Consider the following 18318-nt stretch of genomic DNA (forward strand, 5'->3'; position numbering starts at 1 on the left):
GTTGTGGCATTGTCAAAACAAAGAGCTTAGGACATTTGGTGGTACGACTTTGTGTCCTAATCACAACCCTGCTGGAGCTTCTAGAGATGAAGTCCTAGAGCTTTGGAGGCAGGTGGGGGCCCAGCCTTGGTCTGGACCCGTGCTTGGCACCAGTTTGAGTCTTATCATCCCTCAGTACCTCTGTCCACAAAGTGGGTTCATCCATAATGCTTTTTGCTACTTTAAGACTAGTGACAGAGTAGCTTCTTCAAATCCCATCTTGGCTTTATGACTTCCCAAGAATTCATCGCCAGACCCTCCCTTCAGCCCATCTACCTGCCAATTTCACTGTCCATATCGGGCACTTGGAATTATATCTCACAGAGCCTCACCCCCTGCCAAACAGACATTGTCTCGTTTTACAGATGGCAAGTGATGGTTTAGAGGTTCATCGACAAGTTCACATGGCTGAAAAGGGACAGAACTATATCAAACTTGAATCCATATGGCCTTAAGGCACACCTGCCTAGTTATTTTTATTAGCACATAATGTCCTTTGTTTTGTTTAGTGGGCAGACCTGACCAGCTCTGTACTTGGGGGTTACTCCTGGTGGTGTTTGGGGGAGCCACTCAGTGCCCTGGGCTTCCCAGAGGCAAGCATGTGCTACAGTCCTTTGAACTATCTCCCCAGCCCATCTTGTCTTTTTCAAATGTCTAAATGTCTGTGCAAATGCTTTTTAAAAACACAAAAGTCAATATGCTTTAGGGCCAAAAGCAAATATGAAAACCTATGTATTCACTTACAACCTCACAAAACATGTCATCCAAGCTGGGGTCCCCGGCACCCTGCATTTATTGTCTGATCCACATTGCTGCAGACCCACTTTATGTAAGGTTATGCTCAGGAGTCTCCGTTTGCAAAAGATAAATTTCCTGGTTGGCAAAAAGACCTGGAGCTGAGGGTCCCAAGTCACCTGGCTGGGGATTTGGGCGGGCGGGGGGCAGGGGTGTTAGGGGGGAGGGGCGGGGCAAGAGGGGAGACACTAATAGAACAATGAACAAAGAACAGAGAAAGGCCCCTCCAACTTTCTGGAGAAGTTTGCTCTCCACTCCTCCACTGCCCAGACAGAATAAGCCAGGGTTACCCCTGCAAGGAGAAAATTCCAAATAGAATATTTTCTTGTTCTCTAAAGAGAATAATAATAATAGAATCACACAATTTTTCCAGCATCCAATGCCCTGCCATTAGAAGGAACAAGATTAAAATCTGGAGAAAAGTGGGAAAGATAAGGAGCACGGCTCAAGATGTCAGCCTGCCCTCCTGTGGCCATGCACCTGATACAGACCCTTAACCTGCATTATCCAGGAAGCGAGGAAGAAAACCGTCAGCCTCCTGATCATCGTCTTTTGCTTTGGTTTGATTTGGGGGTTCTCGGTGCTCAGGGATCACTCCTGGTGGGGCTCGGGAGACCAATTGCAGTACCAATAATGGAACTGGAGTACTTGGGCTCCTGAGAGACAATTCCATAACCCCTGTTCTTACCTTTCCAATTCCCTCCTTTATTCTTCACATGTGGTTCAACTACACATGTAGTGGGTGCCCACTACAGCCCAGTCCGAGCCTATTACAAATATCACTATTATTTTGTACTATGAGGCACTTGCTTGCTCACTTTTCAGCTTTGGGGATGTGGCCCTAGAGTTCTTTCCCCTGCCTCTGCTCCCTGGACTCCCTGGACCTGCATCGTGGAGCCCTTTACTTGCTGGAGGCAGGGCTGGCGTTTTAGAGCCCACAGTCAGTCCCAGGTCCAGCCCTGGCGCCACTCAGCAGTTGTCTGGTCAGGTGGTTGAACAAGATGCTACGGGGGTTCTGGCAACCCTGGCAGCATCTCAGCACAACTGAGGAGAAAGGGGCTCATCTGCAAAGGAAGCCACACTGCCTGGCACGGGCGGGCTAGAGTCACCTCCACTGGATGGCAGCCCCCTCCCCCATCCTCCAGCGGGGCCCAAAGGCAGCAGAGTCTGCAGCCTCCACAGAGCCCTGTGTCTCTGTATCACCGTGTTGTGTTAGCAGGAGAGACAGCAAGTGTCCCCACCCCAATACCAATTTACAGCATTGATGAAGGGACAATGACAGCAGCCGAGAATTAGCTTGTTAACCGAGATTTCTGCTAGTCAATTCAGTCGCACTTCCTGAGCCTACCATAGTATTTGTGGGGGGCTGGAGGAACCCACAGACAACTGTGTTCAGGGGACATTCCTGGCAATGTGCTCAGGGATCCCACTGGCAGTGCTGCAGAGACCTTATGTGGTGCCAAGGATCAAAGCAGGGTCACTCATGTGCGAGGTGAGTGCCTGACCCCCGAACTATCTCCCAGCCCCCGCCATAATACTTCTGATGAAAAGCAAAGGCATCGTTTGCTCCTTTGAGATTGTTCTTTCCACACTCCCACACCCAGTTCAGAATCCAATCAAAAAGCAGGGCAGGGGTCAGGTTAGAGTACAGTGGTAAGGTGTGTGCTTTCCATGGGGCCAGCTCTAGCTCAGTCCCTGCCTGGCACCAGGTGGCCCCTCAGGCATCACCCGGTCCAGCCTTGGAAAGCCCCAAACACTACTGGGTGTGGCCCTAGAGGTCCCTGAACCCTGCCTGGCTGGCACGGGCACAGGACCAAACAGTGCCACATTGTCAGGCACCACATAGAGGCGCCAGTGTGGTTGGCTGAGAATCACCAGGAGGCCCCCCCCACACCTCTGGTTCCCTGCATGGGTCATTCCTCCATGAGAGTTCAATCCCTGGCAAGCACCCAACACACTTGCTCTAAAACGATCTTGGCAGTAGAGCTGTTTGGGGTTCCTGGTGCCACAACATAAGCCACCCCCAGGGCAGTGCACCAAGTCTGTGCCAACACTACCTTGAACTGCCATAGCCAAATATGTGTGACCTCTTGTCACAGCAGAAAAAACAAAATATGGGAGCTTCAGGAAGGAAGGATGACAATTTAAGGGGAAAAAATCAGGTTGGAGTGGATAAGCACCAGCATAGGTGCCATAATCAGAAAGACCCTGTTTTGCTCTCGCACTCTAAAGTCACCATCTTAAATTCTTTATTGTTTGGGGGTTTGGTTTAGAGTTTTAGGACACACCTTGTGGTGCTCAGAGCTTACCTTGTCTCTATGTTCATAGATCACTCTTGACAGGTGGCAATGTGCTCAGGGATCCCACTGAGGGAAACCATACATGGTGCTGAGGATCAAATTGGGATCAGAATGTGCAAGGCAATTGCCTTAACCCTTGTCCAACATTTATATGTTTTATGCCAAAGCCTTCAAATTCTGTCACCAGTCCAGTCAGCAAATCTTTGGAAGTAATAGATAGTTTTCCCAGTCTCTTCCACCCCCACCCCGCCAAGATTTGTAAAGGAAAACCAGCTCTGCCATGTCCCTGCAGAACCCAAAGACCCCATTCCCGATGAGAGCAGGGCTGGACGCACTCCCCATCTGGGAGCCCTCAGACAATTCCCTTGATCTGTCCACACAGTTTCCTTCCCCACCGAGCAGTCTGTGAAGACCTACTCTTCACTTTAATCATAAAGAATGAACTGTATTGAAAACCATAATGCCCAAATAGAGAGAGAGAGTGAGAGAGAGAAGAAAATAGCCTGCCATAGAAAGAGAGAGACAGACATAGAAAGATTGCACTCATCTATGGTATATAGAATAACAGAGTGGGAGACTAACACTCAAGAACTGTAGAAATAAGTACCAGGAGGTTGACTCCATGGCTTCGAGGCTGGCCTCACGTTCTGGGGAAAGGTCAACTCAGAGAAGCGATCACCAACTACATTGTAGTCGAAGGCCATGTGGGGGAAGGGAGTTGCGGGCTGAATGAGGGCTAGAGACTGAGCACAGCGGCCACTCAACACCTTTATTGCAAACCACAACAGCTAATTAGAGAGAGAAAACAGAAGGGAATGCCTTGCCACAGTGGCAGGGTGGGGTGGGGGGGGAGATGGGATTGGGGAGGGTGGGAGGGACACTGGGTTTACGGGTGGTGGAGAATGGGCACTGGTGAAGGGATGGGTTCCCGAACTTTGTATGAGGGAAGTATAAGCACAAAAGTGTATAAATCTGTAACTGTGCCCTCACGGTGACTCTCTAATTAAAAATAAATAAATTAAAAAAAATAAAAAATAAAAATAAAAAAATAAAAAAAAAAGAAAATAGCTTGCCATAGAGGCAGACTGGGGGAGGATGGCAGGAGGAAAACTGGGGGGCGGGACATTGGTGGTGGGAAATGTACACTGGTGAAGGGATGGGTGTTGGAACATTGTAAGACTAAAACCAATTATGAACAACTTTGTAACTCTATCTCAGGGTGATTCAGTTTTTAAAAATGAAGAAGATAACACCCAGAGGATAGAGAGAGTAAGTGGGAATGTGCCTGTCACATAGGCAGGGGGTATGAAGGGGTGAGGGTCGGGGGAGGGACATTGGGAACATTGATGGTGGAGAATGGGCACTGGTGGAGGGATGGGTACTTAAACATTGACTAAAACACAATCATGGAAGTTTGTAAGTCTGTAGCTGTATCCCACAGTGAGTCATTAAAATAAAAAATAAATAGAATTTTAAAAAATGAAGAAAAAGAACAAACTGTAAAGGAAGGCGCTATGTACATGTGCAGATTCTCTGTTGGTGGATGCCCCCTCTATTTGTTTCAGAAATAGATGCTTCCACATCAAGCACAAGGACTGGGAAGTGGTCTTGAGAGCCTTGAACTATGTGATGACATGAATATCCTTTAGCTGTGGCTCAGCAGACACCCTCCTCTCCAGGCCTCCCACATTAGGACGCTTTGGGTCACCCCATCACAAATCCCACACATATAAAAACTTTGGGGGAAAGTGGCAGCTTGTTGGTCAATAAAATCAGAAAGTGTGAAGATACAGGCATAGCTCAATCTCTATACCTCTCTCTCTCACACACACACATACTCTCTCGTTCTTTGATCTCTGTTCCATTCTGAACTCACATTCTCTTTGGGTAGTGGGTGAGACAGTCTCTAATAGCCCTCCACTCAGAGTCTCTGCCTAGAAGCCCAAACCCACCTCTATATCTCCTTAGTCATTAAGAGAAAGAGTCATTCGCTCCCAACTCAGTCACAGTTACCAATGTGATGGGGGAAGAATGACAGAGCTCAAGCCTCGTGGCTGAGATCCAGTGAGACCACATGAAACCAGAGATGCGAAGCTCCCCGAGGAAATAGGACGTCCAGTCAGGTGGAGACAGCAAGCCAAGTATGCCTGTGTGACTGACTGTTCACCATCAGTGCCAACGGAAAGGAGAGGAGAAGGAAGCCAGGGTGTGAGGATAGTAGTTCTTAAGCAACCTTCATTGAAGGGTGGGAAATATGCGAATACGTCACCAAAGAGAATTTTTCTAAGAAAAGAAAAGGCAAAGACCTGAGAAGCAGCAGGAATATTCTAGGGAGAACTACAGAACAGACCAGGAGGGAACATCTCTAAGTTGTGTGTCATGGGGGAGTTATTTATTTATATATTTTTTTACTTTTTGGTTGAGCTAGTGATTGTCCTTGGGACCAGTGGTCTTGGATGGCCACATTAAATGGACCCCTCTGTTCTAAAGGATAATTGGCCTGGTCAACTCTAGAAGGAAGTTTTCCACCATTTCACAGCATAGAGAAAATATTCCATATTCTGGAAAGTATCACACTAAGTGAAATGGGTCAGAAAGAGAGGGACAGACATAGAAAGACTGAACTCATTTGTGGAATATAAAGTAACAGAATGGGAGACTAACACTCAAGGATAGTAGAGATAAATACCAGGAGGATTACTGCACAGCTTAGAAGTCGGCCTCACATGCTGGGGGAAATGGCAGCTCAGATAGAGAAGGGAACACCAAGTAAAGGGTGCTAGGAGGGCCCGCTCAGAATGGGAGATGCGGGCTGAAAATAGACTATAGACTGGACATGATGGCCACGCAATGCCTCTATTGCAATCCACAACACCCAAGGAGAGAGAAAGAAGAGAGAGAGAGAGAGAGAGAGAGAGAGAGAGAGAGAGAGAGAGAGAGAGCAAAAGGGAATGCCCTGCCACAGAGGCGGGGTGGGGTGGGAGGAATGGGGTGGGGGTGGTGGGAGGGATGCTGGGACCATTGGTGGTGGAAAATGGGCACTGGTGGAGGGATGGGTACTCGACCATTGTATGACTGAAATGTAAGCACAAAAATTTATAAGTCTGCAACTGTACCCCACAGTGATTCATTAAAAAATTTTTTTAATTAAAAAAAATAGAAAATATTCCATGTTAGCCCTAATAGAAAGCTTCCTTTCAAAATAACTTTAAGTGAAAATAGAGAGTCTGGAGAGACAGTACAGAGGTTAAGGTACTTGTTTTGCATGGGCTGACTCTGACTTGATCCCCAGAATCACATAGTCCTCTAAACGCCTCTGGGAGCCACCCCTGAGCATAGAGTTTGGAGTAGCCCCCATGCACTGCCAGTTATGGCCCACCCACACACCCAATAAATAAAAAGCAAAGTAGGTCTGTGGCAAATAAAAAATAGAAGTAAACAGTTGCTGCGAACAAATAAATATGTGTGATTGTGCCAATCACTAATCATAATCATGGGAAATGTAGGCTCAGCATATAAACCACCACTCTTCCCTAGCAGTAAAACCCACTCATTGTAGTCTTGTGATTCTATATAAAAAACTCTGATGAATCGTGTCTCTCACTGGTAGACCCATTCCTCAACCTTTTACTGACAATGGCCTTGTTTCCTTCCTGTGGGCCCATGTCCTATCAGTTGGTCCCCTAGTTTCATGCCACGGTGCCCCATGATTTTCACCTTTAACCGCCTTGGGGTATCCTAGAAGCCCACAGAGAGTATAGTTGAGAAATGCTGGAATGGGTGGCAAGTTTTAGCTCAGTCTGTCCCTTCAATCTGAACTTAGACTCCAGGCCCCTGAGCTTCTGGCTGGCAATACTATTCCCTAAACACATTCATGTCTCCTGGCTAAAGGGGAGAACCAGTGCTCCAGAACATTGGCCCACTGTTTCAGAGACAGACGCACAAAGGTAGGGTTGATCCTGGAGCTGACCAGGCTGATTGTCCTTGAGAACAGAGAAGTCCATTCTCCGTGGTCACCCAAGGCCAGCTGCCCCGAGAAGTACCAGCCATCTCTTTGGGACAGAACTTTTCCAGCTGATTTCCACATGTGTCACGTGTATAGTGGCAGCTGGCCCTTCATTTAGCTGACTGCTTCCATTCATTCAGAGATCATTTAATAATGCCTATATTGTCCACTCACCTTTTCATTTATTTTCTCCAGGCCAAAGATACAAGTCATCAGCGTTTTGATGTGAAACGGGATGCCAAAACCCTGCACAAAGCCTGCAAAGGAATGGGTATGAAAGATATTCTGTTTGGTTATTTACTTTTGAAGTTGATGAAACTTGAGCTTATGTCCAACTTTCCCATGCTCTTAGAAAGATGATTTGGTGTATTTTAAGCAAAGTCACTTACTTCCTAGGCTCTCTTTATAAAACATTTTATCATTATAATCAGATTTTCTTACTCTTCACAATTCAATATAATCAATAGAAACAGGATAGCATCACAGTGAATTTGACCTTGAGGTGAACTCCATGAGATCTGTAGTCCACACAATCATAATGTCATAGAAAACCCTCATGTGCCTTTCATGGGAGGTGGTGGGGAAGCAAATGCGAGAAGGCCTGGCTCAGGGACCTGGAAGTGACATCCAGATGTAAATGAAGTGAAGTTAAACCATGGCCCAGTTCATAGATCACAAGTCCAAACAGAAGAAACACATCTAGGTCTACAGGTAAGAAGAGCCTGCTAAGAATGAGAGAATGAGAGACTAAGGTCAACAGTCCAGTACACCCAGTAAAAAGGATATATATATATATGTATATATATATATATATATATATATATATAGAGAGAGAGAGAGAGAGAGAGAGAGTCTAAGACTAACATCCAGCAGAGGGGCTCTGGGATCTAAGATCTCTGGATCTAAGAAGTCTTTGATGAAGCAAGATTCTGGTCCCTGAAGCCAGGAAGAGGGCATAATCTCTAAAATAGACAGACAGATCACCTTCTCTCCCATTCTGTGAGCACTGCTGGATTTCCAGGTGTGAGCTTTCTCCTACCACAACACCCATGAATGTATCTATTCCTGTTCCCAACCTCTCCACGTTCCTCCCTCTCACTCCCACTCACTCCACATGCCACCAGTTTAAAGCCCTTGCAGCCAACTCACCTCAGCCCTCCAGCTGCTGTCTGTGACAGGGGTAGGGTTGAGAAGTTCTGGCTCTGTGCTATTAATAGCAGTTGGAGCCATTTGCGCCCACAGGTGTTTCACCGAGTTCTTTTTTATTGTGATTTTTATCATTCACATATCATAAAACATTCTTTTGCAAAGCGCAATACTGGGTTTTAGGATCTTCACAGCATTGTGCAACCATCACCCGTGATTTCAGAATATTCTCATCATCCAAAAGATGTCACTTCCCAACTTTACTCACATTACCACTCATTAGTTCCAGGCAATCATTAATCTACAGTCTGTCTCCAAGGATTTGTATATTCTGGGCATTACATATCAATATAAAAATATAAACCACGCGACACGTACCATTTGGTGTCTGAAGTTTTTTCGTTTGGCATGGATTAGCAAAATGACACTTACAACAACAAACACTAGACCTTTTCATTAGGAGTAAATCTGAGGGGGATGTACTTTCCTAGGCCGACCTGGGTTCGATTCCTCCATCCCTCTTGGAGAGCCCAGCAAGCTACTGAGAGTATCTCACCCGCATGGCAGAGCCTGGCAAGCTACCCGTGGTGTATTCGATATGCCCAAAACAGTAACAACAAGTCTCGCAATGGAGATGTTACTGGTGCCTGGTCAAGCAAATCGATGAACAACAGGATGACAGTGCAGTGCTACAGTTCTACTTTCCTAGGAATGAGCAGTATGGTTGTACCCAAATGCCTATAAATTCTCCGTGACTCCAGAGGAAAGAGCTGAGACCCATGGTAGAAGTTCTAAGATGGAATTTGCTTAATATAATAGATACACCTAACTGTAGGATAGTTTTCCTGGTCCTAGAAATATTGGGGGGAGTCCTAAAGACTGTGGGGTTGGAGAAGATCTGGTAGAAAAAGGGTCGAAGGTATTTCAACATAGTATGTCTTGTGGGAAAAAAATAGGAGAGAGCAGTCAAAGTTATGAAGGGAGGGTGGAGTCGTTGGAAACTAAGCCCTATTGAAGAGCTATGAATTGGCTGGGAGTTTAGAATTCCAACCTCTATTAGAAAGTAGGAGCCAAAGTAAAATAGTATCATCGGCCACACTTGTTTGCAAAATCCTGCAGCCATTCCATTGACCTATTCACCCTGGAGTCAATGTCAGGGCTGGAGTTAAGTATCTAAGGTCTCATCCAATTATCACTAGGGTGAGCCCAACAGGGAAATAAACACTTTTGAGAAGCTAACATTTATATAGAGCAATAAAGGCAGGGTGTATTTAACTAATCATATACTTTACTTACCAGTACTAGTAGCAAAGCTATCCTTGTAATTGGCAACTTCCAGAAAAAAAAATATTGAGCTATTTTATATTCTTTTTTCTTAAACACTAAGTTTTCAAAATCAGGAACTAGAGAGCTAGTACAGTAGGGTGCTTGCTTGCATGAGGCAGATCCAGGTTTAATCCCCGGTATTCCATATGGGTCCCATGAGCACCACCAAGAATGATTCCTAAGTGCAGAGCCAGGAGTAATCCCTGAGCATCACTGGGCGTGAACCCCAAACCAAAGCAACAACAAACACAGTCTGATGAGAATGCTACACTTAAAGTACACTTATACTCGGGGCAGCCACACTTCAAATTCTTAGAAGCCACCCATGTGTGATGAGGGCTAGAGGAGCGAGAGGCCCCTCACATCCAGCGGGGTATGTCTATTCTCCTCCCACCTCTGCAAAGCATCCTCATTACAATCAAGCATAATTCCATACCATAGGGCCAGAGAGATATTATAGCGGGTGTGGCCCACACCAGTTCAATCCCTGGAACCAACTGCTGTCTCCCGAGCACTGCTGGGAGCAACCCTCTGAGCACAGAGTTGGGAATAGCTTCCAGTATCACCAGGTATGGCCCATTCTCCCCAAATTAAAAAAAATAAAAAAAGAAAGGCAGAAAAGAAGATGCCCAGACAGAAGCCATGTGAAGAGACAGACACTGGGATGCTGCTACCAGTAGCCCAAAAATAGTAAGAGCTGCCAGAAGGTGGGAAAGGCAAGACGTAGACCACCCTCCCCCAGCCCCCACCCACTCTGGGAGTGTGGACTTCAGGAGGCTAGACTTCTTAGGGCCAGAATTGGGAGGAATAAACACTGCTGCTTGAAATCACCTGTGTGTGGTCATTGAGCAGCATCGGGAAACTGGTCCTATGGCCAAGGGAAAGGGTATGACCCCACACACATCAAACAGGCAGGATTCAACCCATTTGTTACTTCATCTATCTTCCTTTCAGTTTGGGGTCTGCAGAGTGGGTCACACCAGGTAGTACTCAGGGCCAACTCCTTGCTCTGGGGGTCTCAAGGATCACTCCTGGAGGTGCTGCAGAGTCAGCTATGTGCGAAGCAAGCACCTGAACCCCTCTACTGTATACAGTCCCTTCAGTCCCCCTATCTCTAAGACAAAGTGAGGTGCTGGGGAGCTTTGTGGGGTTAGCAGAGACTGGCTGTGGGCATTGAGACAGAGGCCGTTTCTAGCATTTGGAAACCACAGGGGACGTGGAGGACAAAACTTGATTTCTGTCTGCTTTTGTCTGGCCTGTAGACCCCCCCCATGGGAAGCAGCGGGTACTTGAGACCCAACACACCCATCCTGTTGTAACCTGGTCTCCTAGGAAGTTGCTGGTAATGCAAGAGCTGGGATGCGCTCACTCGTCCTCACCTCCCCCCACACAGTCACTCTGAGGCTGACTCTCACCCACATCTCCTCCCTGCAGCTCGCCACTGACCCTGCGAGGTTCTCCCTTTTCTCAGTTTATAGTCTTCCCCAGAACCACTGGGGACTGGCCTCCACGGCTGTCTTGTAAATGTTTATGGGAAACCTCTCAGCAGCACAGCCCGCTTAGATGACATACATACTGTGAAATGTGAAATGAGGTCAGTGCTCAGCAGTCGCTTCCCGGTTGGGCAGTGGACGAGCTCCCGAGAAAGACCTGAGACCCGGACATAAAGGGTTTTCAGGCAACCTGGTCTCTTCCTCACTTCCAGATGACCGCTAAGTCATCCTGGAACTGCTCTGCTCTCTTTCTAGATATATATGCATGGGCATGCATATAAATATAATTTTATTGATATACACATATAAATAATTTAAAAAACTGAACATAAAAATTTTGAAGTTCTGTGATGGACAATAAGTGTTAATGATGGTTTCCCGTGAACATAATTAACAACACTACATCCCTCACCAGTACAGCCACTTCCCAATATCCCTCCCCCCTTCCAGTCCCCTCACCTCACACACACATACATACACACACACACACACACACACAAACACACACAGAATTTTGTGGATCTGTTCACCTGATGTGTTGGTGTTGGCCTTTTGTTCCTACCTTGCTGTGTATCTTAAGCCCCACATCTGAGAGAGACTGAGAGAGATCACTCTGTATCTGTCCCTTTCACTCTGACTACACTCAGCATGATAACCTCTAGTTCCATTCATGTTGTGGCAAATTGCATGATTTTGTTCTTTCTTGGAGCTGGCTATAATAATGTTAACTGATGACTCTGATGTACACAGTGACTGCACCCACCACTGCCCTTATGTCTCTTCTAGTCTGCCTTCTCCTCCTCTCCCAGCCCCTTCCCCGCAACTTCTTTCTAAACTCAGTTCTTTTTTATTTAGTTTTGGTTTGGGGGGGGGGCTACAATGTCTGTGACCAGGGCTTATACTTGGTTCTGTGCTCAGGAATCACTCCTGGTTCTGCTATTTCTCAAGCCCAATATTATATCTTATAAAAGCATTACACAGGAAGGAAAGTTTAAAACACATTATTTTAAGTTTCTTTTAACTTGATCTTCCTGAACAACCTAGCTATGAGGTGACAACTTTGGTGGCAGCGCAGTGGATTTTCTTTCTATCCCTCCCCATCACAAATCCACTGAGTAATGCATGTAGCTTATACAAAAGCTAAGACAGACTCTGACATATACTGTGCCAACTTCACCAAGCATTCATTGATTCACGTGTGCATGCATGGGTGGAGACATGCTGCCATTGAGTGAGTCTGATGACCACTGAGAGTTTTCCCCATACATACACCAGCGAGTCAAACTCCACGCTCTCTGAAACTTGCAGTGTGTCAGAACAGAAATGTCTGGAGAGTTGAGGATCAAGGATCAAGGTGCTCCAAGCAGACGATAATGATGGTGCAAAGACCCAGAGACAAGAAAGAAACTTTTGCTTGTTCTCAGAGCTGTGAGGCATTTTTGGAGTGGATAGGAGGGATGCCTCAGGGGAGGCCAGAGCAGGGAGGGGCAAGACTTGGCCAGGTAAGTAGGTATCACTGTATCACTGTCATCCTGTTGTTCACCGATTTGTTCGAGCGGACACCAGTAGAATCTCCATTCATCCTAGCCCTGAGATTTTAGCAGCCTCTCTTTACTCATCCTTCCCAACGGTGCCACACTGGAGGCTCTTTCAGGGCCAGGGGAATGACCCATCATTGTCACTGTTTTTAGCATATCGAATATGCCAACTGCAAAAGGCCTCACTGCTCCACAGAAGCATTAAGGCTTTAGTCTAGATCTGAAGGACCCTTTACTGAAAGTTTCGATGCATGACCAGACTATGCTGCACATGAAGGGTTGTGCTAGGAAGGTGGGAGCCCTGTGTGGGCTCTCCGGAGTTCTGCTGAGCAGAGTGGCGGAGGGGAGGGTGGGGGAAGTGGCTGGAAGAGACACAAAGCAGGGGGAAAAGAGAGGTTTTCATGGGCCCCCAATTAGATGTGGGGTGAGAGCAAAGAAGGGCACAGCCCAACTATGGGTCACCTGGGAGACCAGAGCCTTCTTCCCATGACAACCCTGAGGACTGAGGCATAGATGGGGGCGTGGATTCTAGACCTGGACAGGAGAGCCCACATGCAAAGCGAGGGAGAAGGACTTGGGTATTTACAAGGAAGAGAAATCTCTCTTGACATGAAGTTTCTGTCGCTCGGAAGTTTGTTCTTTCAGAGATTCATGTCACAGAGGAAGTAACTGAAGCCACATGACATAGGTGAAACTGCAGGAGAAAAGGAAGCAGAGCAACATAAATAACACTGTGGGGATGGAACAGAACGAGGCTGGCAATTAATTCCTATTTTTGCAAGTGAGCTCATCCTCGTCTTCCTGTTCTTCCCATTGCAATCAAACAGCCAGATTGGCCCCAGAATTATAAGGGCTAAAATAGCTAAGTGAGCAGTCCAAGGACATAAAGCTGACAGTTGAGCTGGGACAGGAACACAGCTCTCTCACCTCCAGGATGGGGCTGTCTTATATGACGATGCCAGAGTCGCAGCAAGGAAGAAAACCTCAAGTATTTGCCAGAACTCCTTGTATTTCACATTCCTTCTGCATCTCCAGTCAGGGCTTACTCCATCCCTTGCATACCCATGACCCAGATATTTCCTGTTACCAGCCTTCCTATCAAAATGCCCCAACATACATCTGCACCTTTCCTTGTTCATTCAGGAGCCTAATCTTTCAGGTGAGTAGGCATGATTGTGTACATCCAACTAATTACATTTAAAAATTATTGTACACGTGCTTTGCACAGTAAAGTAAGTAACAGACACAGGGAGCAGAACAGGAACAGACCAGGCAGGAATGGCCAGATTTGGGCTGCAAAGAGGAAATTTTTGTGGTTATTTTCTTAAATTTTGGAGTTTTTGCTGAGGATAGTGGGTGTTTCATTTCCTCAAGCAGCTGCAACAAAGTGCCACAAACTGGAGGCAAACCACAGAAATGTCTATGTCACGTACCAGAGGCCAGAAGTCTAAACTCAAGGAGTGGGCCAGCGAAGGTCCCCCTAAAGGTGTGAAGGGAGATTCGATCTCTTTTAACTTGGATTCCTATCGCCTCAAAGCCAGCTTCCGTAGACATGCTTTGACATCCATGTGCATTTCTCCAATCACTTACCCTCCTTGACATTCTCCTTCTGTCTCTTCACAACAACGTATCTCTGTTGTGACCAAGGATGTCTCTTTGTCCAAATTTCCTTTTTTTTCCATAAGGACACTAGTCTTAGTGGAGTAGGTCCACTAAGTATGTCCACTTCATGATTACATTTTAACTTGATGAATTCTACAAAGACCCTCTTTCCAAGTAAGTCACAGATACTTCAGATACTAGAGTTAGAATGTTAACATGTCATTTTACGGGGAGACAATTCACCCATAGCAGTAGGCCACCCCAAGAGTCAGAGGACAGGAAAAAGAGTCAGATGGGAGTTTCTGTGGATGCACTTCTTGTAGAAATGTCACACTGCTGTGGGCAAGGATGAGCAAAGTGCTCTTACTTGAGCATCAATCTTCACTTTCAGTCTCCCCTTTCATACTCTCATAACTCTAGGAGATCACATGGTCATAACCTCAATCATTACCTCCATCTACAAAGAACAAAAGTGAGAGTCAAGGCAGCACTGCCCAACAGAAATAAAAGGCAGACCACAAATGCAATTTATGCTTTCCTAAAAGCCCTATCTAGGGACAGGGGGTCTGAGCCACATCTGACTGTGCTCAGGGCTTATCTTCTTTTTTTTTTCTTTTTGGGTCACACCCGGTGATGCACAGGGGTTACTCCTGGCTTTGCACTCAGGAATTACTCCTGGCGGTGCTCAGGGGACCATATGGGATGCTGGGAATTGAACTCAGGTCAGCTGCGTGCAAGGCAAATGCCCTACCCACTGTGCTATCACACCAGCCCTGCTCAGGGCTTCTCTTGGCTCTGTATTTAGGGATCACTCCTGACAGTGTCCAGGGAACTGCATGTGGTGCTAAGGATTGAACCTGGATCAGCCAGAGCAAGGCACTGTCTCTCAGGGCCTAAAACCCTATTTTTCAAAAAAAGTAAAATCAAACTGATAGGGGCCTGAGAGGCAGTACAGCAGATAAGGTCCATACCTTGCTCACAGCTGACTCTGGTTTGCTCCCCGGCATCGAACAGGCCCCCTGAGCACTGCCAGGAGTGATCCCTAGGCAGAGAGATGGAAGTAAGCACCAAGGACATCCAGGTGTGGCCCCCAAACCAAAATAAATAAATTGATCAAATACATTTTAACAATATCTTTTATTTAACCTAAGAATAAACATTTCAACAAATTATCAGTATATAAATTATTGAAATGTTTGACACTTTTCTTTGAGACAAGTCTTTGAGATCCAATATACATATCACACTGGGAAGTACATTTCACTTTAACCCAGTACCGCTTAAATGCTTGCAAGTCATAGCTGCCGCAGCTTTGGACAGACACAGCTTTCTTTTTTCTTTTTTTTCAATTTAATTTTATTAAACACCGTGAGATGCAGTTACAAGCTTTCATGTTTGAGTTACAATCATACAATGATCAAACACCCATCCCTCCACCAGTGTATATTCCCCACCACCAATCTCCCCTGTATACCCTCCCTTTCCCACCCTCCCCCTGCCTCTATGGCAGACAATTTTCCCCATACTCTCTCTCTATTTTGGGGCATTATGGTTTGCAACACAGATACCAAGAGGCCATCACTTTTGGTCCCTTATTTTTAGCACACATCTCTCTCCCCAACCAATCCTTCCAACTATCATTTACTTAGTGATTCCTTCTCCATTCCAGCTGCCTTCTCCCCCCAGTCATGAGGCAGGCTTCCAACTATGGAGCAATCTTCCTGGTCCTTGTACCTACTGTCCTTAGGTGTCAGTCTCATGGGACAAACACAGCTTTCAAGTGTGCCCCTATCACCCCAGCTCTGTCTGCTTCCAAGGGTTACATGTCACCCTCCACACCATCTGCTTCTAGTACCTGGAGGCTGCTAGGGAAGCGGTGATCTCCATGAACTTTTCCCTACTTCATGTGTTATTCTGTATGATGTTAATTCAGAGTAGTGCATTTTAGAAAGAATAGTTTTATTTAAGCAATTCCAATGGTAGGGATCCCAGGTCTTATAGCAGGTACCATAAAAGAAGATAATTAGAAATTAGGAGGTGCAACAATTCCTGAGATCTCATTCTGCAACCAGCTGATTGTTTTCAATGAACTTTAATTTCAAGAGGAAGAGATCTAACCAATATTTTAGATCAAGGAAAGGGAACTGCCTTGCACTGATGTGGGTGTGTGTGTGTGTGTGTGTGTGTGTGTGTGTGTGTGTGTGTGTGCGCGCGCGAGCGCGCATGCATGTGCACATGTTGTATGCACGTATTTATATATATAAACGATACCACATGGCAGAGCCTGGCAAGCTCCCCGTGGCATATTCGATATGCCAAAACAGTAACAACAAGTCTCACAATGGAGATGTTACTGATTCCTGCTCGAGCAAATCGATGAACAACAGGATGACAGTGCTACAGTGACAGTGCAATACATACATATATATGTGTGTATGCGCACATGTGCTCATGTGTATGCACATATTTATATATATATGATATTGTATTTACTCTTTACGAGTAAAGAGATGCTGCTAAAATCTCAGGGCTAAGATGAATGGAGATGTTATTGGTGCCCACTCGAGCAAATCGATGATCAATGGGATGACAGTGATACAGTGATGATATTGTATTGCACTGTCTTCCCATTGTTCATCTATTTGCTTGAGTGGGCACCAGTAATGTCTCCATTGTGAGACTTGTTGTTACTGTTTTTGGCATATCAAATATGCCACAGGTAGCTTGCCAGGCTCTGACGTGTAGGCAGGATACTCTCGGTAGCTTGCCGGGCTCTCCGAGAGGGACGAAGGATTCGAACCCAGGTCGGCCACGCATACATATATATATTTCTGAATTAGTGTATGTGCCAGAAAAAAAATAATGCGCTCTACCAAAATACAGCCTCTTAGCATCTTCCCTCATCTCTCAATAAACGTGGACTCATTTCTGGGTAACCCTGGGTGGGACATCACAGAAGCAAACCACTGCTGACAAGTGCATACTACCCCATAGCATCAATGCCCTGTGGCCCAGACACTAGGTTCAGAATGTCATGAACATACAGTCCCATATCATTACTGCCACAGTCCTAGCGATAGAGAGTCAATGTTCCACGGACAAACTGAGGAAGCAAAAACTCAGTGCTTCAGGGTTCACAGAAGGCTCTGGCCTCCTGACAAAAGAATGTGGAGTAGCTCTGCACAGAGATGGGGACAGAAAAGAAGTTTGAGATCAAATTACAGGAAATCTTAACGTCATGGAGGAAATTCTAATTTTGGAATCACGAGGAATAAGTAAAGGTACTGTAATTAGGGGGTGAAATGTGCACGCCTGTGCTTCTGGAAGCTGACTCGGAGCCAGTACGGAGGACAGGCTGCAGAGTGGGACCTGGTGCTGTAGGGCACAGAGGCCGGGGCAGCAGGAAGGGGCAGAGTCCTGTTGGTGTGAGAGATGAGACTTGACATATTGGAAAGCCAAGGAGATGGGAGGTGGGTCTCCCAAAGCGTCTTTGGAATTTCTTTTTTTTATATATAGTATTTTAGTTTTTAAAAATAATTGTTGTTTCTTTCTTTTTAAAAAAAAATTTATTGAACCACTGTGAGATAGTTACAGGCTTTCATGTTTGGGTTATAATCTCACAATGATCAAACACCCATCCCTCCACCAGTGCACATTCCCCACCACCAATATCCCGGTATACCCCCCCTTTCCCACCCTCCCCCTGCCTCAAAAGTAGAGAGAGAGTATGGGGCTTTGGAATTTCTAACTCAGGTCATCTCATACACAGAGATAAGGTAACAAGGTAAGACTGGGTGTGAGGACAGACAAAATGAACTCCGCCTTAGCTGCATATAATGGCTTGGGGAAATGGCCACAGGCATCTTGAAATAAGAACTGAACTCAGAGAGAAGGAATGAACTGTGGGCAGGAAGCAGGACTGAGATCATCCAGGCAAACTATAAGCTGTGTTACAGAAGTGAGAGGTGGGTGGGGCTGATGGAGGATGCAGGGAGGGAGCTGGAGGAGAGGGGCCAGAAAGACGCAGAGCAGTCAAGCAGAGAAGAGCCAACAAATTCAAATACTGCCACACT

General features: G+C 46.1%; 1 protein-coding gene across 1 annotated transcript in view; it reads left to right on the forward strand.

Moving 5' to 3' along the window:
* Positions 1-18318, forward strand: part of ANXA13 (annexin A13) — a 56348-nt gene that overhangs the window by 17296 nt on the left and 20734 nt on the right. The window contains exon 3 of the mRNA XM_004607636.2: positions 7336-7411. Within this exon, the coding sequence (XP_004607693.2) occupies positions 7336-7411 (76 nt within the window). The remainder of the gene's footprint in view (positions 1-7335; positions 7412-18318) is intronic.

Source organism: Sorex araneus, chromosome 2, assembly GCF_027595985.1.
Source record: "Sorex araneus isolate mSorAra2 chromosome 2, mSorAra2.pri, whole genome shotgun sequence".
In the NCBI taxonomy this organism is placed as follows: Eukaryota; Metazoa; Chordata; class Mammalia; order Eulipotyphla; family Soricidae; genus Sorex; species Sorex araneus.